Source organism: Crocuta crocuta, unplaced genomic scaffold, assembly GCF_008692635.1.
Source record: "Crocuta crocuta isolate KB4526 unplaced genomic scaffold, BGI_CrCroc_1.0 scaffold235, whole genome shotgun sequence".
NCBI lineage: Eukaryota > Metazoa > Chordata > Mammalia > Carnivora > Hyaenidae > Crocuta > Crocuta crocuta.
The window spans coordinates 7,112,391-7,138,280 of NW_027531285.1; the positions used below are offsets into that span (position 1 = coordinate 7,112,391).

At 37.7% G+C, this 25,890-nt stretch overlaps 1 protein-coding gene across 1 annotated transcript in view; it reads right to left on the reverse strand.

The window, feature by feature from the left end:
* Positions 1–25,890, reverse strand: part of PIP4P2 (phosphatidylinositol-4,5-bisphosphate 4-phosphatase 2) — a 52,879-nt gene that overhangs the window by 16,442 nt on the left and 10,547 nt on the right. Inside the window, exons 2-4 of the mRNA XM_077771244.1 lie at positions 13,864–14,012; positions 9,546–9,652; positions 8,065–8,188 (exon numbers count right to left, since the gene is read on the reverse strand). Coding sequence (XP_077627370.1) covers positions 8,065–8,188; positions 9,546–9,652; positions 13,864–14,012 — 380 coding nt within the window. The remainder of the gene's footprint in view (positions 1–8,064; positions 8,189–9,545; positions 9,653–13,863; positions 14,013–25,890) is intronic.

A 25,890-nucleotide genomic window follows, 5' to 3' on the forward strand; every position in this document is an offset into this window, starting at 1 on the left:
CCTGCTCACGCTGTCTCTCTGTCTCTCTCTCAAAAAATAAATAAAACATCTTTAAAAAGTTTAAAAAAAAGAATCTAGAAATCTTATTAGTACTTTTTTATGTTTTTGTAATTAGTTTTAAGACAGCTGCTGAACTTGTAATGTCATTTCAAATTTTATTTATAAATAACAAATTTAAGTCTTTCCTAGTTAAAAGAACCAAAGTGGCTAAGGAGGCAATTTTGAAACCCTCGAGCAAAGAGGAACTCAAAATCCAAGCTTGAAGGCTAACATGTGGGCATAGGGGTTCTAGAATTTTAGATGACCAAGCTAAGGAGATGATTTCATCCAATATTACCATTTTATAGTGTTCTCCATTTTAGCACAGATTATGCAGGGTAAATTCAATTATAACTGGCAAACAGGTAAGACTTTATTACGTAATTAGTAAGTTATACAGCCAGCAACTTAACACATCGGGGTTTTGTCATCTCCAAGTACTCACTTAAATGCAGCAAACGAAGAACAGAAAAGCATCTATTATTGGAAGTAATTGTGTCATAACCTACTCAAGTGAATGCAAATACTTGTGCTTTTGAAAGGAAGTTGACTTACTACTGTTCTTTTATCTCAAAAGAAGCTTCTGCACTCTTAATTGTATTGCCAGAACTTCAGTAGGGAAAAAATCAAAATTATCTTTCTTCTATCAGAAAGATTAAAGGCAACTTCTCTAAAACTCTAAATCATTTTCAGTGAAGGTCTTCCAATATTTGACTTATTTCTAACAATTCTACATAAAAGGTAAACTTAATTTCCTCAAGATATATTTTTAATCAACCTTAGAAGGCTCATAAGAAAGTTATACTGTTTGATAGTACCTTACTGGATTTTATTTTTTAATAGATACAACAGGCAATTGGTGTCATTACCTTGAAGTACACAAATTAAAACTATTGTTACTCTCTGCTATAGTACTAAACCATAAAGAAAATCTTACCCTGATTGAAGGCACTATAGGCTCATGTCAGAGTGAAGTCGAACCATCATTTATGATCCAGGCATATACTGTAGTCTGTATTAGTTTTTACAGAGGCATGCCAGCCCCACAGCTATTGGTTGACACAGCATCTAGACCTACCTTTCATCAGCAACAGAGAACATCTGCTCCATAGAAATGCAAAACTAAACTCCACTGTTCAGTGTCTTAAGAAACTTCTTTTATTTTCATGCAGGACTAGCTAAAGGCTATGTATTCCCTTTATTCTTCTGGAAAATTGTTTTCGAAGAAATGTCCCTCAAAAGAGTATTCTGACTAGATGATGCCCTCAAAATGATTTAGAGATTTAAAAAAAGTTTATAAATACTACATTAAAACTCCTTCCTGGATATTAACACTGATGCATGTTAAAAATGCTAACGAATACAACTGTAGGGGCGACTGGGTGGTTCAGTCGGTTAAGCAACCATCTGACTCTGATTTCAGCTCAGATGGTAATCTCATGGTTCCTGAGTTTGAGCCCCATCTCCAGCTCAAGGCTGACAATGCAGAGCCTACTTGGGCTTCTCTTTCTCTCTCTCCCTGTCTCCCTCTCTTCCTCCTTCCCTCCCTTTGCCCCCCCGCCAAATAAATAAATAAACTTAAAAAAATGTACCTATAAAAATTTTTTTGTTCAGTTTTTTGTTTATCCCAGCAATTCCTAATGACCATGGAATGGTCATGTAGTCATAAAGCGCCTACTTTTATCCTGCAAAATGACTGTTCTATTGAATATACTTTTTTTTTTCTAATGTTTTATTTATTTCTGAGAGAGAGAAAGAGACAGCGTGAGGAGGGGAGGGTCAGAGAGAGAGAGAGAGAGATACAGAATCAGAAGCAGGCTCCAGGCTCTGAGCTAGCCATCAGCATAGAGCCCGATGCGGGGCTTGAATCCACAAACTGTGTGATCATGACCTGAGCCTAAGTCAGACGCTTAACCGACTGAACCACCCAGGCGCCCCTTGAATATACTTTTGAAAACACAAATCTAGCTTTCCTAAACATCATCCACGGTTCCAGCCAGGCTGTGAAATAAATAGTGTGAATAGTGTGGATTTGTAGTAAATTTAACTTTAGGATTGTAACACTGATATATTAAAAGATGTTATTATACACAGAAGGTTGTTGAGGACAACAACCATTATATCATTCTTTTATCTTATCCATGGAAATAATTCTTTTAGGTCACAGTATTCCAATAAACCTTCTATGTGATCTTTTTAAAAAACATCATGAGTATCTTGTAATGGACCACGTTTTCCTCTTTTTATTGACTCTAGAGGTCTCACAGCTAAAATTCAGACCAATTTTAACAACTGTACAGAATTAAATATTGTGCAGATTTATATTCTTTTATGTATAATTTATCATATTTTTCCTGCCCTTTTTTTCATTGTCCCTAACTTTTTCATATTTCCTTTTCAATGCTATTGAACTTTGTAACTTACTCGATTGTTTCTAAGCCTTGTAAGCCAAGCTGAAACATGGTAGAGAAAAAGTAAATGAATCCTAATAGCTAAAAGCTTGAAGGACAAAGAACATATAACAAAGGATATAAGACTATCTGTGATCAGCATAATAATAAGGGTAAGGCAAAGTTCTTGAGACAGCACTAAGATATTTGCAGTCTATATTTTATAACACTGAGTATCTCTCATTAATCTGAAACTCAAAAGTAACAGCCACACCATAGGTATGTACTGTGTACTCTAATCACCAAAAACTTGCTTTCTAGGAATTTTTAAATCATCTTTAAATATCATATATTAATCCAAAACACCCTTTTCTGCTAAATTAAAGTTTTTAATCATATTTATTGTGTTAATATGCTAATATGATTCACTTGCCTATACTAAGTATTAAAAAGAGCTAGTTTTAGAAGTTTGTCTCTGAATTGTACTTTAGCAATTTCTTCTAGTGTGAAAAATGTCTAAATGCATAAAGTACTTTGTAAAGTAATAAAAATCATGTCACAGACATATCTTTTAACCTCTCAGTTTGGATCAGTCTCTAGGATTCATGCCAGATGATTTCAAAAAATTAAATATGAACTTTCTAAGAGTGGTCTTTGATTTCCTTTTTTCCTCATTCCCTTATCTACTCTATTATCAGTATGTTGATTCTCTCTCAAAATCTTTATGCTATTCCCAACCAGCATCATCACTTTTTTTGAGTAATAAAAGCCAAACATCTTGTCTTGTTCCTCTTCAGGCTTGCCTCCATGCAATTTATAACCCATTCTATACGTAACATCCCTGCATGCAGAATTAACTATGAACTCTACTAAAGCTTTCCATTACTCTGAGCATAAAGTCACTCACTCCCTCTAGGCTAGGTACCTCTGCAGGTGTACTAAGAACACTCTCTTATTTTCCACTCTAGCCTAACCCATTTCACATTATTCTTGTTTTCATGATCTTTCTTCTCCAATTAGATTAGAAAACTCCAAGAGGGCAGGGAACGTGCCTTCCTTATGCAGTCCAGGGCCCGGCACGCACTCAGTAATTAGATTTGAACAAAGGAAATCAGCTCACTTATAATGGGGCTATAAGGACTGTCCATGGTAAGGATTTAGAAAATAAAATATAAAATAAATATAAATAATAATTATAAATAAACTGAGCAAAATGCAAATGTAAGGGAATTACGGAGTGACATGACTAATAAGTTGAAAAGAAATTTGTTGGGAAAATCTTTCAAAATATAAATTGTTCACNAACTTAGTCAAATCACTTGATATCTATCAATACCTACAAGAGTATATTATCCTATATTAAAACACGATATAGTAATTTTCAAAAAGAAATTTGATAACTACTCCCACCAGCTATATCCTCTAATTTATGTACTCAGTCACTGATTTAATGAATAAAATATAACTGTAAGGAAGAAGATTTATCTTCTTCTACAAGATCAGAAATATCCTAGCGATTCTGATTAAATGAAGTAAATCAGATAGATGCATGCATTTCCTACTTCTTTTCCCAAACTTGACTAAAACAGTGGTAAATGAATTTTAAAAAGTGTAATACCATGAGGATAAAGAGGAGAGATGGCCTCAAATCTCTGAACAATGAACGTTGATGGAGCCTGGAGCTGACTTAGGGCAAGGAGTGCTGAAACTTGCCTGTCTGCAGAGATTTGTCAAAGAAAGCTGGTTCAAGTATTGGGGCTACCATGTCCTTTCTGAGGTGGGGGTCCTACAGTGATGCAAACATCAGTATCCCCTGTAAACTCTTCCCTCCCCTCCACCAAACTGGAAACCACTCTCTCCCCAGTACATGCAAGAAAAGAGTGATTTATTCTGAAAAGAAACTGGAATAGAGAGCTCGTGAACTTAGAAACACCTGGCATAGCAGAAGGCAAGAATAAAACAAAAGAAAGGAATTAAGTTAAAGTCTATGGTTTGAACAGTGGCTGAGACCTTCACCTCATTACCTTTAACTCCTAAATGTTGTCTCCCAGGCATATCATTCATAAGAAACTGCAGGATTTTTCCCCAGAGAAACTTGCCCTCCAGGCAGACTTCTTGATACTAAGAGTTGACAGTTCTTCAAAAAAATGGTAAAAGGAAAAAGGAAAAGAAGAGAAAGAAGCAGAAGAAGGAGGAAGGAGAGAAGGAAGGAAGGAAAGGAGAAAGACTTTTTTTAAAATTTTTAAATGTTTATTTATTTTTGGAGAGAGAGACAGAGACAGAGCATGAGCAAGGGAGGGACAGAGAGAGACGGAGACACAGAATTGAAGCAAGCTCCAGGATCCGAACTGTCAGCACAGAGCAGGAAGCGGGGCTCTAACTCAGGAACTGCTAGGTCATGACCAGAGCCAAAGTTGGATGCTTAACCGACTGAGCCACCCGGGCCTCCCCACCTCCTTTGTTTTTTAAATTTTTTTTAAAGGAGAAAGATCTTAACTCCCGCTGCATGAATAGAAGTTCCAATCAGTGACCGACCAGCAAATATAAATGAACTTTTCAGTAAAATCTCTATCACAAAAAAAGAGAAAGTGGGGAGGACACAGAGGCATAAAGAAAACAATATTTCACAAAAAAAATAGAACTAATAGTTCAGAAAGATGCCATAGAGAAGAGAATGCTCTTTAGAAAAAGGGAAAATTAACCAGCGAATACAGGGAAAGTCTTTGAAATTAAAAATTAAGTTAGAAACTTTGAAATTAAAATTTTGAATTAAGTTTGAAAGATATAATCAGGGAAGTTTCCCAGTAAGTAAAAGAAAAAGCCAAAACTTGTAAGAATATGTAAAAGAAAGAAAGAAAGAAAGAAAAGAAAGAAAGAGAGCCAACAATTCAGGTGATCTAAAGGGTTCTAGAAAGGGAACAAAGAAAATAGTATAGACTTTAAGAGGGCCCATTGAGTACCCAGACAATGAATTCAAACATATCCTCCCTAAGACACATTCTTTTTACAAAAACATTTTTTAACTTGAGTATAGTTGACACACAGTGTTATGTGTTTTGAGTGAACAACACAGTGATTCAACTAGTCTATATATTAGGCTAAGCTCACCACAGGTGTAACTACCATCTGTCATCATAGCACACCATTAACTACCATTGGCTATATTCTCTCTGCTGTGCCTTTTATTCCATGACATACTCATTCCATTACAGAAGCCTATACACTTCCCACTATCCTTCACCTATTCACACCCTTATGCTGGCAACCATCAGTACGCTCTCTATATTTATGTGTCTGTTTCCACTTTTTATTTGTTTTGTTTTTCAGATTCCACATAAGTGAAATTATATGGTATTTGTCTTTCTAAGTCTGACTTATTTCACTTAGCATAGTACCCTCTAGGTCCGTTCATCTTGTCACAAATGGTAAGATCTCATCCTTTCTAAAGGCTGCGTAATATTCCAGCATGTGTGTATGTGTGTGTGTATGTATGTATGTATGTATGTATGTATGTGTACCACATCTTCCTTTTCCATCCTAAGACATATTCTAATGCAATTTCAGAGCACCGGAGAAAATGAAAGAAGAAAGAGGAAAATAAAGAGGAAAAATAGATAGAAAGGACATGGAATTAGGGCAGCAATTGAACTTCTCATCAACAGTGGAGCAAAGCCTTTTAAATTTTTGAAAGGAAATAATTAGCAACCTATAATTCTAATCTGGACAAACTATAAAGTAAATGTGAGATTAGATTTAAAACTGTTTAAGAAGTAAAAGGTCTCATATTTATTTTCTTACATGTTTACTCAGAAAGTTAAGAGAGGATGTACTTCACCAAAATGAAGGGATAAGCCAAGAGCTGTGAGGAAGCCATGGGATCCAATACAGGAAACAAAAAAAAAAAAGGAATTCCTAGGATTATGATGAAGGAAAATCCCACAATGGCAGCTGTATAGCAAGAAGCCTCAATAATAGATATCCTGATGTGTCTGACTATATTGATAGGAATTTTATAGTTCTAAAAATCAATATGGGGATAACTAATGATTTGTAATAGAAAATTAAATTCAAAAGGAGAGACGATTATTCTTTTTTTTTTCCCCAGTGCAGGGCTCAAACTCATGACTCTGAGATCAAGACTCAGATGCTCTACCGACTGAGCCAGCCAGGTGCCCCAAAAGGAGGACAGACAATTATTAGCAAATACAAAAATATCTGAAAAGTCATACAGCACCAAAATATAATATATTACTTGGTTCAGCTGTGGACATAATTTACTTCATCATAAAAAATATAAACACTATGTATTAATTTAATAAACTATTAAAATTCTACTGGGAACACAGAATTGAGAAAATGAATATGAGTGGGGGAAGGGGTGTTATGAGTGCTAAATCCTCAACCTGCATTGTACAGGTAATAGGTAATATCTAAAATTGCCTAATCAAAAAGCAAAAAGGATAAACAATTTAAACACATGTAGGTAATACCAGCACAGCAGCTGGAAGAGTTGAAAGTATTTGGAGGATGGGTATTTGGACGATCACTTTATAATCCTATTTGACACTGAAATTATATACATGACTAACTCTACTAAAAATAAAAATTAGAAGGAAAAAATGCAAATCACCTACACTTTCTTAAACCTGTTCATCCCTTAGATTATCCCAAGATAGCAGGCTCTGCACTGGAAGACCACTGTGACCTCAGCCCTGCCCAGGCTTATACTCTGGAAGTTTTCATTGATACTTAGGTTCTGAAGAAAATGTTTTGTCTCCTATAAGTGCTGAAAAACAAAAGAAAACCTTCCCGACAGGGCAAGTCATTATGAACTTAACTTTTAAAAATCAAACTTAGGGGCGCCTGGGTGGTTCAGACGGTTCAGCATCATGGTCTTTGGCTCAGGTCATGATCTCACAGTTCTTTGGGTTTGATCCCCACGTTGGGTTCTGTGCTGACAACTCAGAGCCTGGCACCTGCTTCAGATTCTGTGTCTTCTTCTCTCTCTGCCCCTCCCCCACTCACACACAGTCTCTCCCTCACTCAAAAATAAATAAATGTTAAAAAAAATTCATTAAAAAAAATCAGACTTGGTGTTAGAGTTAAAAGTTAGTAAAACAAGAACTCTTATAACTACTTACATCTTAGGAACACCAGAGTTAATTCCCTTTACTCCAAGTTTAATTTTTAAAAATCAGAAAAAATTTGATAAATTATAATAAGAATTTTTCTTGAATCTAGAAACCATAAAGCAGGGCCACTGTGTGAAATTGTACACTTTTTGTTCTACTGAGGAGGTGAGGTAAAGGCTAAAATTCAGCCACATGCCAAGACAACCATGTTGCTAAGCCTGGTAAAAAAAAAAAAAGGGCGCTGTTTCTGGTTAGCCTACCCAGAGGGGCACCTTTTTACCAACAAACCTATCAGAGAATACACCTTCTATCTAATTCATAAAAGATGTAGTATATCCTAGCTATACCTCTGATTAACTGTCCTTCTTAAAAAGGTTTTGTTTTATCTTCTGATTTTTTGCACTTGGATAAAATTAAAAGACCATGAGCCACTGCTCAAATCTATGTGATCAAGACCTACATTGACAGACTGATGTCACTGTGACAAATGTCCAGTTACTTACCAGGAATGTGTTTCCACAATGCCCACACACGACCCTTGTACCTTCTGGTTGGACTGGCAATGCAGGTTGAGCTGGTTGTTCTTCAGAAATAAGCATTACTGGGCCAAGGTTAATTATGCGTCTACTGTGGGGAGAGAAAGGAAACAACTTTATTATCCCACGAATGGACTGAAGCCAAAACCTGTAAATATATGGCCAAAAACATCGAATATAGCATTGAAAATAGATTAAATTTGTTTTATAAATTGTCTGGATTGGAAGCCAAATTCACAGAAAGTAGCAATCATCAATATCTCAAAAGCAAAAAAAAAAAAAAAGAAAAGAAAATGACGGTTTTTAATATTTTTGATGGAAACCATATATCATGGTGTTGGTTCCTAATCAATGACCTTGGGAACCATTTAACTGCCTTTTTCAAGTTCTTATAAGTTCAAATCAGAAAACAGTTTTTATCATTCTCTAGAAACACAAATTGAGTTTTGTAGAAAACTATAAAAGTTAAAATATTCTACTTCAACAGATATGTGGCGTGCCATGAAGGTATCAAAGTACTGAGTCACAACCAAATTTCTCTGAGTAGGTTGGTATTCCTTGATGTCTATTTAATCACAGTTGGACAAAAAGGAAAATAAGAAGGCTCTTTCAATTCTCTCTTTCAAGGCCATCAGATGGGGTTGCAAATGATTCATATAAAGATCAAAAGCCAGAAATCACAGAAAAAACACAGTTAAGTCTTGATATACTCCTATCTGGGCACATCTATAATGGCATTTGGTATGGGCAAATAGCTCCAGAATTTACTGCATAGAGTATATTCAGCAAAGACTAGCATAGCACATAGTAAGGTACACAATGATAACTAAAATGCTTCCAGATTAAGATGAATTACACCAAAGGTAAACTAGGTGGTTAATTTTATTTTTTCCCCTTTGGAACATCTTTATTTAAGCTGATCCTAATCACTTCATATATACATTAAAGTTGGGTGTCACCTCCCTTCACTGATGTAACAGAGGTCTGAAGTGGCTTGCAAATAGCGTTCTTAGAAACACCTTTATCACAACTATTTAAACATTGGACTACACGCATTACAGAATGGGTTTATTCCGTTCACTCGTATACCACCAGTCTAAACACAGGTTGCAACTAGAGATCTCATAAACATCCTTATTAAAAAAGTGGTTATTTTTAAATAAGTTTAACGAGTTGCCAGTTTATTACACTGCATTAAGTACTGACATAACATCAAGAAAACTTTCATTGCTCATTCAAGAATATTATAACTTACAAATATTTGTGACCATGAATTTCAAACTAATCATATCATTCCTTTAACAAAGGAAAAGTAAAAATCTAGCTCCTGTAATTACTTTGAGGACAAAGACTCTATTTAGAAGAAAGCTGGGCACATAATGAGCCTTTAATAAATATTTGTTGAATGAACAAATGAATGAATAAATGAATGAATCTTTATCTCTTACCAGTTAGGTCTCGGACATCCTATTCGCCGAGATGTGTCCTTACAAATGAGGAGACAATTACAAGGGCATCTAACATATTTCTTCCCTGTTGGGGGGTTTTTGATTGGCTAGATAAGGGAAGAAAATGCAAACACAGCAAATTAACCAAAGGACAGATTGCCAAAGCTTGTTTATGTATAAAAAGGAAATGATTCCTTAAAAACTTAGGCTCCCCATAGTGCTACCAAAGTACAGGTTAAGGAAAAGTGCATCATAAGTAGTTTTAAACAGCTCAGATATTGGCAAGCACTCTGTGAAGTTTGGGGGCTGCAGAGATTCAGTTGTGAAGGGCATATTTCAAAGTTAGCTTGCACTGCCCTTTCAATATGAGAAGAAAATTTAAGTGCACAGCAAGCAATGTTTTCCCTTAAAAGTTTTAGGACAAGACAAAGTCATCTAGCTGTCCCTCCAGGTGCAAACATTCACTAAAGTTTCTTGCATCTGGTTGGAAAAAGCAAGCTCATTAAGAATAGTGGGCAAAGAGGAGTATATGATAAATTTGAGTTTCACTGCCTAGAATATAAGAAGTGACTAATTTTATTACCTTTTAACTTAAAAACAAAAAAACTTGCAATAACTCTTAATGCTAACATCTTTTTAACATCACAGTAAATTTAAAAGCAAGAATAAACACCAAAGACTCCTTTCAACACGAGGACTCAGGCCTGTTAAAGTAAATAACCTATGAAGCAATGAAAGGACTAGAACATCACTCTCCTGGGCATGCCTGTCAAAAATGTACAACCTGAATCTAGTCATGAGGGAATACCAGACAAACCCAAGCTGAGGAACATTCTACAAAACACACTGCCTGTACTTTTTGAAAATGTCAAGGCAATACAAGACAAAGAAAGACTACGTTTCAGACTAAGAGAAATTAAAGAGACATGACATCAAAACAACATGTAATTCTGGATTCACTCCTGGACCATATTTTTTTTTTTCCCTACTGGAACCACTGAGCAAATATGAGTTAGGTCAAGAGATCAGACAACAGCATTGCATTGATGTTAATTTTCTGCATTTGATAACTGTACTATGACTGTATAAGTGAACGTCCTTTTTTGTTTTTTAAAGAAATGCACACTAAAATGTGTAGGGGTCTGCAAACCTGTAGCGCCATGTCTGCAATTACCTTAAAAGGTTCTAAAACAAGATGATTATTTATTTATTTAAAGAGAGAAAGCAAATGTGACAAAATAGTAAAATATTTGGGGAATGTGGTTACAGGATGTGTGGAAATTCTCTGTGCATAATATGTACTGTTATTTTTGTAACTTTTCTATAGATCTGTAACATATTTCAGAAAAAGATTTAAAAATTTAAGGAAACAAAATTTGTTTGTTAGAAATATATAGAAGTTAGCAATAAGTCATCAACAATATCTTAAACTATATTACAGATAAAATCTGAATATCTAAAATTTATAAACATCCAGAATGTGTTACTATCCAATCTAAAACATCAAGAAAACCAGAACTTGGGTTAATTTATGTGCATCCAAATTTTACCATTAAATAAATGTGTACTTAGCAAAAGACAAGCTTTTTTAATTAATTTTTTTAGTGCTTCTTTATTTTTTGAGAGAGACAGAGCATGAGCAGTGGAGGCGCAGAGAGAGAGGGAGACAGAATCTGGAGCAGCTCCAGGCTCTGAGCGGTCATGACAGCACAGAACCCAATGTGGGACTTGAACTCCAGGACTGCAAGATCATGCCCTGAGCTGAATTCAGCCACTTAACTGACTGAGCCACCCAGGCTCCCCAGCAAGCTTTTTAATTTTATTCCCACCTTACTTCTAGACCTCAGTTCCCTCATTTACAAAACAAGGCGACTGAACCGGACAATTTTAAGCACTGATCCTTAGTGCCAGCTCATGGCTTGTCATGTCTAACCTGCAGGGAAATGGGGGTGCAAATGGCACTGTCTTGATGCCTAAGTTTTAATATTCTTACTTAGCAAAATGAACTTGTGTGTGCCAGGTGCAGTCCTGGGCGCTTTACCCTTGTAAACCCAAGAGCAGCCCTATTAGGTAGGTATTATTATTATACTACTCTACATGAGGAAACCACAGTATGGAGAAGATAAATCCCAAGGATAGATACCTGTCAAGTGGCAGAGCTAGGATTCAAACCCCAGTCCCTCCAGTCCTCCAGATCTCAGACTCCTAATCAATCATACAGCCAATTAGCTCCACTCTTCCTCCAGGACTTCTCAACTTTTCCATTAACTTGCCCTAGTAACTGCTTCTTTCTTAACCTTAAATTACGTATTCTCTAAGTCTTGTTAAAATGTGTCCATATTTTCTCTCCTCTCAGTCTCCACCTCCTTTCCCAATTCTAGCTACTGAAATGAGGACTTCGTTAGCCTTGTTTTTTTTCCTGTATTGTTTTGTTATTTCATTTTTTGAATCTCCTCAGGAATATCAGGTTCCTATCAGAGGCGGATGCCCAGGAGAACGGACACACTGACACCCTGTTTTAGGTGACATGAGGAGAATGCACCACAGTGAAACTGAGCAGGGAATGGTGACAGTGAATAGAGGGAGTGGCTCTGTTGGACCCTGGTCCATTTATCTGTTCTTTCCAACCTAGAATTTCTCCAGAGTTGCTGGTTGCCTAATACCTCGCCATTCATAAATTTAAGATCAAATTACATTGCAAACATTGGCAAGTCATCTCTTAAAGCACTCCTTACACACATCTTCCCCCTTCTTTTCTTCCCCTGTAATATTGCTGACTCCACACAAGGCAATCTAATTAGATACTATTCATTTTCTCTAGGATACTGACAATTATTTACATTTCTTTACTTAACAGGAGTAATAATGATATAAAAATGTCAGCACAATTTTCTTTATGTCCAGAAGTAGTTTATTTGTACCCAAATCCTACTGTTCTGGTATAATGAACTCATCACTTCTAAGTAGCCAGACTGAGGCCTTTGACTAAATCCATAGTCTGCTCTGTTTACTTCCTAGGGTAAATATAAAGCTTTAAAACTTTTTTTCTACTCATTAAAAGAACAAAAGTTTGTGTGGGTGGTGGAATAAGAGAAAAACTCAACAGCAACATCAAATCCAAAGAAACCTTTAAGGTACTGATATTTTTTTAATTGCCACCTATGTCTAACTCTTATTCGGTTGCTAACTCTAACATGAGCACTCATGAGGTTAATGCTAAGTTTGCTAGTGACTGTTCAACTTGAAAAGGAAACAGCTGGGTTTTTTAGGTATCACCTCTATTTACACAATAAAGTTCATCTCCAAATGATGTCCCTTATAAAAATATAAATTTACAATGAAACATATTGCTTCAAGACTCAAGGTTTTATTTAATGACTTTTCCATAAAACATGTAATGCTCAGTATGCATGTTTTATGGTTCTTAGAGACACAATAAGGCCTGGCTGACTTTTTTTTAGACTTTTCTAAAAAGGAAAAATATGGAAATACCAACAATTAAATTAATATTTAATTAAAGATTTTGAGAGAGATTGAAATTTTATTTTTTAGGATAATTTATTGTTAAACTGGCTTACATACAACACCCAGTGCTCATCCCAACAAAGATTGAAATTTTAAAAATAAAGCATAACTATGAAAGTAGGAATATATTTAATCTAACCAGTATACACTTTACCAGTTCATTACTTGAAATTGTAAAAATTGTACTTAAAATTTAGTTGCTTTTCTGAAGGTTCATTTAAAAAAAAAAGCAATATACCCTTCAAATTTTTTGAACATATCACTAAATTACTAACCAGCAAATAGAATAAAATATCAAGCTATTTATAAATACTTTGGCACAGATATCAATAATACATGCATAATCTTAAGTTCAGAAAAACCATATAGGCATCCTATAGACATAGAGCAAATTTAAACAATTTTTCACATAGTAAATACAAAGTCCACATTTGAAGTGAACTTTGGTATGTCCTCATTTTTGTGAACATCAAAATGGATTTAGTTGTGATGTTGATAGACACTGAGGATAATGATAAGTAACTGTGTAGGGTTAGTCTCATGTTAGAAAGTAAGGAGCCAAATGGCATTATGCTTAAATTCACCATGAAATTTTCATAAAGGAATTAACTTTAAATACCTGGAGACATCCTTGTATGATAAAGGAGGAGTAGAGAGAAGAAAGAAAGGATGAGAAAATATAGCCATATCTGTATCCAGCCCACATCTACCTTTAAGTAACATTAGTAGAGTACTTCCTTTAGAGAGATGTCAGACAACAATTTATGCTTTATTAATGGAAATCCCCACTTACCGTAGCTTCATTGCAAACCGTGCACTTAACCACATGCTGGTGAAGCTTGCCATCCAAGTTGATGAGAGACTGGCACACACGGCAGTTAATTACTGGAATACCAGTGGCATCAGGACTGGCAATGGCTGTATATGGAGGGGGGAGTTCCGCTGGAAAGAGTATCAGGCACTGAATCAGAGCCAGTGGTATTATGGAGGGTTTGAGTATATAAGCAATAGAAGTAAAGCATAAACTATCAAAAAGGTTCTTATTTTTATATTTATGTTTTTAAAGCTAGCCAACTTATCCTCGTTTCTGAGCACAAACACACATGGGCCTATATTGTGAAGAAGAATAATTCTTAACTCCAATAAAATCCAAATCATGCTTGCCTCAGTCTATCCAAATGATCCAGTTTTCTTTTACTAACCTATACTCAACAATACCCACTCTGTTCCCACATAAACTCATAGAGCTTATAATAGGAAAGTGATGATTCATGCCTAAAGTAAGAATCTTACAACTAACGATCTGATTACCAAGAAAGAGAAATAGTCAATGTGAGCAAAGTTTTAAAATCACTGATACAGGGGCGCCCGGGTGGCTTAGTCGGTTAAGCGTCCCTCTTTCGCTTAGGTCATGATCTCGCGGTTCGTGGGTTCGAGCCCCGCGTCGGGCTCTGTGCTGACTGCCAGCTCAGAGCCTGGAGCCTGTTTCAGAGTCTGTGATTCCCTCTCTCTCTGACCCTCCCCTGCTCACGCTGTCTCTCTCTCTCTCTCTCCTAGAAATAAAACATTAAAAAAATAAATAAATAAATGAAATCACTGATACATACACATAAACTGCAGTTGCCATGCGGTATTTATAAAGGGACCACTATACAACTGCCGGCCGTGACAAGAACAAAATAGTTTTGGTGGCGGTTAAGGAGACACAAAAGTGAACCTAGGAAAACTGAACTTACCAACATGGAACAAAGACAGTTGGAATGGAACAATGCTAATTTCATATCTAAAACAAAAATACACTTAACATTTTTTATCTCAAATTTTTAACATTAAAAATCTAGGAAATGTGCTTAAGGATTTATGGGTAAAAAAATATGTCTGGAACTTAGTTTAAATGCCCTAAGAAAAAAAATGGATTAATAGATGAAACAAGATTAGCAAAATGTTGATAATGAGTAAAAATATAATAACATAGAAGGTCATTTTGTTCTATATTTGTGTGTGTTTGAAATTTCCCAGAATACATGCACAAGCATGCACACGCGCGCGCGCGCACACACACACACACACACACACACTCATACAGTTTTTTAAGAGTCCTAAGTTTGCCTGATTGGACAAAGGGTAGGGGCCTAATTTCAGAACCATGCTCATCTACCAGAAGTATATATTTGTTGTAGAAGTTTAAGAAAAAGAATCTAGACATAACTACTCTCAAATGGGATTTCTAAAGGGGACTGCCTAACCCCACTCTGTAGCTACCTCAATTATAGGCATAGGAGGCCCTTTTAAGGAAAGATATTGTCTCAGGAAATCTAGAAAGAGCTGTACCTCAACACATAATTCATATTTGAAGCCCCACTAAAGAGAACTGATATTTCAAGAGGCTTCTGTGATATATAAAATACAAATGCAGGGGCGCCTGGGTGGCTTAGTCAGTTAAGCGTCCGACTTTCGCTCAGGTCATGACCTCGCGNTAAAATAAAAAAATAAAATAAATAAAATAAAATAAAATACAAATGCAATAGCTAATCATGAAAAGAGCCATTTTTGAAAGAGATTTTCTATCCACTGAATCAGATTCTAAACTCTGTGGTATTTTTAAAGCATAGAACACTATGGTATGTTTAAAATCCACACATTACCACCTGGCATCCTTGAGGCGTATCATATAGATTTTTTTAAACTAGCAAATGATTAGCAATAAATGTTATTCATTTAAAGGATTCATAATAAGCTGAGTTTCTGCAGCAGTCAAGGCTCTCAAAAGGGCTACTTTGAAATGACAATACATTTCTGGGAGGCTTATGCCAGAACACTGCCAATTACTGAACTCAAAAAGAAGCTATAGATGTCTTAAATTATAAAAAAAAAAAAAAAACTAAATCCTTGATAAAATTTGAGNCAGCTTAAAGGAACAATGAGTCAACCATATACATTGGGGCCCTTGCGACTTGCAGATTCTTTTATCAGATCTCAATAGAGAAGACATTGGCCTGGGAAAATGAACACATACCTCACTAGAAATTCTAGACTTACTGCCTGATGCTTAATATTGTTTTTAATAATTATTAGCACTATTAATAAAAGCAATTTCCTCTCTTGCCTTTTTTCTTCTTTTTTTTTTTTTGAGTTAGAAAGTTCTCCCATGATTCCAGGTCTCCATCTTATGCAGTATGACAGAACAAATTCAGGGGCGCCTGGGTGGCTTAGTCGGTTAAGCATCCGACTTNACACAGGAAGAGCTAGAGAAGCCCATCTACTCCAATAGAGTAAGGGCTTTGCTCAAAGGAATCTAAAAATCCCAATGAGGAACCTTAAAAAAGCATCGAAAGTGCATCACAGTCAACAAAACCCTGTGACTGGTTTCTCTAAGATTTGTACTATGTAATTTTTTTTTAAATATTTTTATTTATTCCTAGGAGAGAGAGAGACAGCGTGAGCAGGGGAGGGTCAGAGAGAGAGGGAGATACAGACTCTGAAACAGGCTCCAGGTTCTGAGCTGGCAGTCAGCACAGAGCCCGACGCGGGGCTCGAACCCACGAACCGCAAGATCATGACCTAAGCAAAAGTCGGACGCTTAACCAACTAAGCCATCCAGGCGCCCTGTACTACGTAATTTTTAACTTGTTAAAAAAAGAAAGCTTCCAGTTATGACACAAAGACATTTGAATCTTTTGGAGGCTTGAGAAGTGGCGAGAGGGGAAAAGAAGAACAAGCAAGAAATCAGAAATTTCAAATGGGAGAGGCAGTAAGCTCTGTGAGGACAGAGGCATTCTGGCTTGTTCGGGACTGATTCACCAGCACTTGCATAGTGTCTGGTCTAGGACGGATGCTCACTGAATATTCACTGGATGGATAGATGGATGGATGGATGGATGGAAGGAAGGGTGAGTGAATCACTGAAATTTACCAGACACATCTATTTCTCTTGGGAAAATGACACTAAGTATATTACTGCTCTCCTTGAAGAGGAGCTGGAGTGCTAACACATGAATAAGCTTCACAAAAAAAAAAGGGTCTCTCCTATATAGAATACCCTCCATATACTGACAGAGGTGAAGTAGTCAGGGGACACTGGCCTGGCCCACCAGATCGATGGAATCAATCTAAGAGAGCAACAGAGTGACAGATGCTGCAGCCTAATTGCTCCGCGGAACAGAGCTTCCAGGTCTATTGTCTCGATCTTCTGTCCATTACTTCAGCTCTAAGCGGATACAGAGATATGTCCTGTACTTTAGCCCCAAGAAAACCTTCACCTATAACTCCATCTCCTTTAGTAAGGGACTTTTTAACTCCAGTTAAAAGTTAATAAACCTGCAGTAACTGGCAATTTAGTTTTCATCGTGGAAGAGTCTTGTTATTCATTTATTTATTTTTAAGTTTATTTATTTTTGAGAGAGACAGAGAGAACACAAGCAGTGGAGGAGAAGAGAGAGAGAAAGGGAGACACAGAATTCGAAGCAGGCTCCAGGCTCTGACCTGTCATCACAGAGTCCGATGTGGGCTCGAACTCATGAACCATGAGGTCATGACTTAAGCTGAAGTCAGACACTCAACTGACTGAGCCACCCAGGTGTCCCTGAAGTCTTGTTATTTAAACAATGATCATTTTCTCTAGGGGAGTTGCCTCAGTGAAAAACGTTTTTTTTTTTTAACTCCATGTGAGCAGTATTTGTTAGACCAGTACTCCCCAACCCTGAAACACTTGAAAATTCCAGAATTGTACCATGTTAGAAATTCAAGCAATATTAGGAATTACATTGTCTAATTTCTTCAGCTTATGGGAGAGAAAACCGCAGCCTAGAGATTCTAACTTTTGAGTCGATTTTTATACAGCTTTCAGAAAAGTCAGGAGCTGACTTCTCTCCCAGAGGTTTCTCCAAGATAACAGTTGTCTCTTTTGCTCAATAATTCATATAAGCAGAGAACGTAAGGACTACTGAGGATTCTGTAGAAACATCTAGATAAGAATCAGATCTGAACTAAAGGGAAGGTAGAGGAGGAGAGGGAAGACAGGGAAAGTAAGAACTAGAACAGAGTATAAAAAAGAATCCATTCATAATAAAAACTTCATAGAAAAACTGAGACTCGTAAAAGAGACGATATCAAAGAATGTGGATCACAAGGCATATGTAATAGCCCTCCTGAAACACTCCAAAGGAACCATTATTATTCTGTAAACCCACAGGTGATCAAGTTACATTTTCCCATCATACCCACAGACCTAATTTATCTATTTTATGCCAAACAAACCCTCCGTCCTGCTAATTTATCTTAGTGTATTCATCCACACTTCATTTTTTTTTTTTACCAGATATATCCTCCAGCATTTTAAAAGTTGAAATTGTTTTGCTGGATTACTCTGACCTTTTGTGGTTCAGTTATTCCTTTTATAAGCCTCGTCAATGGCAATATTTTCTAGCTTAATTCACTTACTTCACTAATGCACTCTTTATATTCAGCCCTTCAGGCCCTTAAACAAAGATGTGGTATCAAAATTGAAAAATGACATCCAATTAAAATGGGAGATATTTTAGGACACTGTGATTACAGGACGAGCAAGAAAAATATAAAGGATCAAGCCTGCCTGGCTCTTTCGCCTCCTTGGAATCTTTGTGGAGCATATGGGTTAGGGACAGAGTGAGCCTGGCTGGTACTGGGTTATCTCTACTTCTAGGGTAAAACCTCTCCGGTCCAGTTCAGCACCCAGAAAGGGAAGACCAGCTTGTGCTCCTCCCCTCTATGAAACCAAAGAAATAAAACTATTCTGGGAGACTCTTAGGTTCTTGTAGAGCCATGGATCCATTTGGCTGAAGTCAGAAAAGAAGGTAAATGTGCTACTTATTAGGTTACTGACTCCTTGCTCCAAATCTATCCTTCTCTGCTTTGTCACGCTGGCGCTGGAACTCTGCAAACCACATCGTGGTTTTGCCAGCTGGCTGCAGGCTGTTTTCTGTTCACAGGAGGCGATAAAGGCAGACTGAGTGGTTGGAGGAAGAAGGGACTTGCAGCCCTTTCCTCAGGGGTATGAAGTTTTTCTCCAAAGCTCAGAGGCATCAGCACCAGCTGGCGGTGTCTCTCAGAAGTCCTGTTTCATTTCTGCAGGACCCGTCTCTAACTTATTACATCTTAATTCCAATCCCTTCCCTCTGTTTTCTGAGTACTAGACTCTGTGGTAGGGATTTCTTGCATTTGATACCTACCTGATACCTCAGAACAGTGTTTTCACCTTTTAGTTACCTGGTCAACAACTTCATACTCCATTAACAATTAAAAATCCATAACTAATTATATTCTATTTTGTGGTTTCTATCTTCAGGTCCTGTTACAAAAATTTGTGCCAAGATGGGGCGCCTGGGTGGCTCAGTCAGTTAAGCGTCCAACTTCGGCTCAGGTCATGATCTCGCGGTTCATGGGTTCAAGCCCCGAGTCGAGCTCTGTGTTGACAGCTACCTCAGAGCCTGGAGCCTGCTTCGGATTCTGTCTCTCTCTCTTTCTCTCTCTCTCTCTGACCCTTTTTTTAAATGTTAAAAAAACATTTTAAAAAATTTATGCCAAGAATAATCCCAGGAAATTGACCCTCAAAAATAGGATTGAAGAAATGGTTTAGTTGGGGTGCCTGGGTGTCACAGTCGGTTGAGCGTCCAGCTTTGGCTCAGGTCATGATCTTGTGGTTCGTGAGTTCAAGCTCCACAACAGGCTCTGTGCTGACGGCTCAAAGAAATGGTCTGGTCACACCTGGGGCTCAAAGGCAGTGCTGTGCTCCTTCACCAGTGGGACACGGTATGATAGTAGTTGGTGGCTTACAGTGGCATCCTGATGAATCATAGTAGCCCCTGTAGATGACTGTGATGTTTGTGACTCCTTCATTCGACCATTATGGTTGTAATAACTACTGTATGGATTGTGACATGGGATGGATTCCCATGAACACATTGGAATATTTACAGAAAGAAAATGAGCAGCTCAAGTCTTTAAACTCTCAGCTCAAGTCATGGTCAAAGAACTTCTATTACAATAGAAGTCTACAGCCTCGAAAGTATCACTTATTTCTAACTGACATGGCGATTAGAAATCCTGCTTTCCAGGATTTGATTTCCATCAAATACAAATTTAATTGTGTAGGTCACAAAATTAGAATACCAGGTGAATCCATAGCCTTACCAAGCTGTCGTGTAAAAGCTGGGGCATTGACTGCAAAGGAGTGGACCTCTGAAACACAGAATAGGGCTATCTGGTTGGAGCCAAACAGAGCCAAGAATATTAATCCCTGAGTCACTGGGAGCCTCCCTGGTGAGCGGAAAGCAACTCTTCCTCTAGTGTCTGAAGAGATGAGCCTTCCCTGACAGGCACACTGCATTAGCCTCACGGGAGGTAGCTGTCTCACCAGTGGACAGCCATTCTCCTTAAGACTCACCCTCATCTGTTCTTGCCTCAAGACACATAACTAAGCTCAGATCTCAACATGTTCCAGGAGCGCAAGTAGAAAGCGTGATTCAGGAAGAAGCAGCTTATACATCCAGAGACTTGCAAGGTTTTGAAAATATATATTGTCAGGGACTTGGAGAATGTGTGTGGGGGTAGATTCTAAGGGTGTTAAACCAAAGAGGCTGGGATATATAACACTGAGCTGGGCCGAATTTAATCATATGGGTGTGCTTGCCAGATGTTCTGGGTTCCATGTTTGTTTTAAGGCTAGAAGTAGCTCTCTATCAGTTTACTTGTCTGTTGGTGAGACTGGCCTTACCTTTAATGACACTGTGATACCAGAACATCCCTAGCATGGTGCAGAAGAAAAATCAAAAGCTTCGTGAGTTAGAAAGCTGGGGTGAATTTATCATATGAAAAGTGCGAGCCTACACCTACTACATCAATTTGCTTATTTAAGTCGAACTGCTGCTCCAGGGAAATTCTAGTTTTGTGACTGAGAACGTGTGATAGAAAGCCCCACTGTAAGTTCCGATGCCAAATTAAGAGCCCTTCAGCTGTATCCAGGAGAAAAGTAACAGCCAGCCAGCCAGGAACAATGGGTTCCCAGGAGTTAGTGAGCAGTCAGTGGGTCACAAGCATCTATTATATACCAGGCACAGTGCTAGATGCCCATCAAGGACACCATGAGGAATGAGATAGGCTCCAGGGGTCAAAAAGCTCACGTTCTTAACATGGAAAAAGGCAGTGAAACGGAAGTACGACTTGGTGTGGTAACTGCTCTGATAAGGATGTACATGGGGGCTTTGAGCACAGAAGAAGGCATCTAAATCTGACTAAGGCAGAGTGTGTGTCAAGGGTGTACGGTGGGGAGAGGGGAGAGGAGGGTGGTGGCGGACTCACTCTGGCACAATTTAGCTTCCCTCCAGTACTACAACCTATACTGTTGTATAGGTTGTCTATACAACTTTCTCTAGTCTGTATATACAACAACTTCCTCTATACTGTTACCATGAACTCCTCTCTCCACAGCAGGTCTAGGAGAACAGCCATATGTTATTGAGTGTGGTTGTTAATATCAGCTTGGAACCAATATCCATCTGCATCCTAAAGCCTCCAGCGTTGCTTGTAAGAGTTTATGTGGGCCCCCGGCAGGCCCCAGACAACAAGACGCCAGCGTTCGTATACAGCAGGTGATCATGTGGACTGAATTCCACTACGAGCTATTAATCCGTCATTTTCCTCTCCCTTAGTGGTCTCAGGCATTTGGGCTGTACCAGAACCCTGCCTCAAGCCTGGAGGTGCTGGCAAGAAGTGCCCAATGACCTGCCAATGACCAGTTCCTGGATGACAAAAGCTTTTGCGCTGATTTCTCTGTTTCTCTTAAGGCAGCATTCTTGCCTCATTCTATTAATGCATTTCATCTGCGGCACGAGTGCTCTCTTCAAGTATCGACAGTGAATAAGCTATATATTCTTCTTTCACTTGATCAACTACGGTGTTTGTGTTGACTTCTCTTTCAAAAACTGCAATTTTTTTCTGACCTGACTTATGTGCAATCATACTGTTTACAAGCATGGCTACATTCATAATTTGTTGTTTGCAATATTGCTTCCATGAATGCATGTATTTCAAGAAAAAGAAAGAGACACTTACTTTCAGTACAGAAAAACAAAGTGTTTGTTCCCAGGGCCAAAAAGGGTACTTGCCTAGAAACTAAAAAACTCTTCCTGTAGCCTAAGGAGGTAAAGAATTCCTATTCTGTCACTCTTCCTAGACAGTTCATTTCCACTAAGTATCTACATTTCCATAGACTGTGCATTTCTAAAAGAAATTAAGACACTCCTTTACATATCACTAGGTACACATACTAAATGATAACTTACATGTTATAAGTATTCATGAATCATTTATAGAATATACTCTACTATAATTGAACCCAAATCTGTTATATGACATTTTAGATAAGTGACAATATGAGGAGGAAAAACAGTGAAGGGAAAACAGTTGAACTGGATCTGTACTTCTATTTGCTTAGGTATAAGAAACAGCATGGCACAATGCTAAGGTCTGACATAATTAGGGGTACCTGGCTGGCTCAGCCAGCAGAGTGTGTGACTCTTGATCTCAGGGTTGTGAGTTCAAACCCCACATTGGGCAAAGAGATTACTTAAAAAAACAAAACGAAACAAAAAACCCCAGGTCCAACATAATTAAATGGTAAGATATATGAATGATTATATTATACTCAGTATTTTTCTATCTTGGAATACTTCACCCAATTAAAAAAAATAATCTAGAGATTAAATGATTCTAGATGAAAAGTCAACAGTTTAGTAATTTTGGAATTTGGCACATATTCACACTAAATTAGAATTCACATTCTAAATTAAAATCAGACACATATTTGGAGTGAAATGAACCTCCTAAAACCAATATTTGTTTTTTAAGCATGCAATAAGTATATAAAGATATTTAGTGAGTAAGTCCCTTAAATTCTAGTGTTTAGATATCTTTACCCACGAGTTAACTAAATTTCCTTTCAAAATATAGAGATTGCTATAGAAAACCAAAGTTAATCTAGGAGAGTAAATTCCTCATTATAGCCAACAGAGGGTAAAGCCACTGTATATCCCAGTGATCTTTCCACAAAGGTAGAGAGTCTCCTCATCTCTTTCCCAGCTCCGTGGTTTTCCAGTCTGTGGCTCTACACGCTTGTTTCTGTGGTGGTGTTAGAACAGGCCTGCAAATTTCTGACACTCCTCCCATTGAGAGGTGAGGTCTGTGTTTCTTCATCTTAAATCCAGGTGGTTTCCAACTGCTTTCACCAATACAGCAGGACAGAGGTGACACTATATTTGACTTCTGAGACTAGGTCATAAAAGACCATATGACTTCCACTTAGGTCATCTTGTATTCAGGCATGTCTGATAGTTTTAATAATAATCTATATCTTCATTTAGGACTGGTAGCAAATACAAATACTCTTTTGTTGAGCACAGCAAGTAGTCTATACAGTGGCCCAAGAGAACAAGATCCTGGAATTCTGTAAAGTTGAAAATAGCTTTTTTAGAAATTTTTGAAATAGTATTAATTGGTAGAATTCACACAGCTCAGTAGGTATCAGTGCTTTTTAGGGAAACATCCGATGGTCTAAGATTAATAACAATTCAGGTGTTATGCAAGTTTTCTCACCTTAAATCTACTCACTATTCTTGCCCTGTGTTTCTTTTCTTCTGGATTGTGAATCTTAGCACGTTAATCTCTAACACTATAAGATTTCATCTTGTAACATACCTTCCCCCAAATTCTCCCTCGGTAGAAATCACACATTTACATGTTGAACAATTAAAAGCTTTCTTGTTTTTAAATCTCTATTGTGAATCTACCAAGCTTAAGTATTTCAACTTGGAAGAAGGATTTTGCCATTACCTTTAGAAATAGATGCTTTGATAGAATGCCCTAATCAGTCATGTGGCACATACAAATATATTGTACAGAATAATATATTGCATGTTAGTTGGACTGCCGATGCTTTAAAGAGCCATGTAATACTCTTTAATATACTATCTTTACAATTTTCAGAGGGTAACAGAATAGGAATTTAAGTGAAAGGAGGACATTGGAAGTAAAAGAGTGAGATAAGATAACCATCCATATTTCAAAGTTATAGATCTATTCTCCTAGGTGTATCCAGATTGCTTACCAAGAACAACTATGTCATAGAATATAAAAGCAAAAGGAAACCTACTAAACCATGCCTTCTCATGTTGGAAACTGAGGCACAGAGATGTCAAATAACTATTCGCAGGTCAACAGCTAGCCATGGCAAAGAGAACTCAAGTATCAAATCCCACAGGCTAAACCATACCTGGTGGTGAGATCATCTCTAAGATTATAAAGGGATTTAGATAGCCAATGCTTGAGAAACTGACCAGAAGGCTGGGAAGGGGGGGGGCCATGTTTTCCATTTCTTTTTCACATTGTTTTTATTCTTACAGAAAAAATATTCACTTTACAATAGCAATCAGGAAAAGAATGTAGAAAAGTACCAAAGCAACACAAACTCCAATACATTCCCCCGACCCCCAAAATTTGAGAAGTCCTCTCAAAAGACCGAAAAACTGCAGGAAGAACATATTCCCTTTTAAGAGCTATTAGAGGGATATCCCTCCCAGTGTATGCAACATCTCCTCATCCTTACAAAACTGAAACACAAAACAGCTGAGCACAAAACTGTATCCAATGTTACAGAAATGCTGATGCACGGGAGCACATGTACCCCAATGTTCATAGCAGCACTCTCCACAATAGCTAAAACATGGAAAGAGCCTAAGTGTCNTGTATCCAATGTTGCCTGCTTTTCCCCATTTGGATCACTTCCCAGATAGTTGCTTATTGCCCTCAAAGATAGTTATGAACACCCATCTGGCTAAGTCTCCTCTCTAACATCTGTATTTATCTGGCGAACATCTGTATCCATCTGCCAATCTTTCAAGACTTTAACAGAATGTTATACCCTAACGTTTAACATTCCTGAAACCATTATGCAGTCCTTGGAAATAAATGGGAAATTGAGAGCATCAGCTCTCACCACAGTGAAGTGTTACCACACATGTGATAAATAATTTTTGAATGAAATTTACTCTAGCCCTGACATGTCCTTATACTCCGGACTTGTGCATCCAACTGCCTACTTGATACCTCCAACTGAGTGAGGACTGAAGGTATTTCAAACTCAATGCTTCTAAAGTAGAATATTGAGGGGCACCTGGGTGGCTCAGTCAGTTGAGCGTCGAACTCCTCATTTTGGCTCTGGTCATGATCTCATGGTTATGGAATCGAGCCCTGTGTCAGGCTCTGCAATAGGGCTCACACTGAAAGCTTGGCACCTGCTTGGGATTCTCTCTTCCTCTCGCTCTCTGCCCCTCCCCCACTTGCGTGTGTGAACTTGCTCTCTCACTCTCTCAAATTTAACATTTTTGAAATATAAAATAAAATAAAACAGAATATTGATTTCCACTGTCCTCCCCCCTCCCCCCACATACCCAACTCTTTCTCCTGTTTGTCTATCTTAGTTTCCTAATTGCTTGGGTCATTTTTGGAGATTTGTGATTCCTTTCTTTCCACTGACTCCGTCCGTTGGCAAGTCCTGCAGCTCTGTGCTTAAATATGCCCTGAATCCAGCCACATCTCACTGCTTCCATCACTGCACCCTGATTCAGTCCTCTTACCTACTCACATTAACAGCCTCGTGATTAGTCTCATGTCTTATTCAGTGTCTTCTTATTTCCCCCTCAATAATCCACTACCCACATCCCAACCAGGATGATTTTCTTTCTTTTCTTAATGTTTATTTTTGAGACAGAGTGTGAGCAGAGGAGGGGCA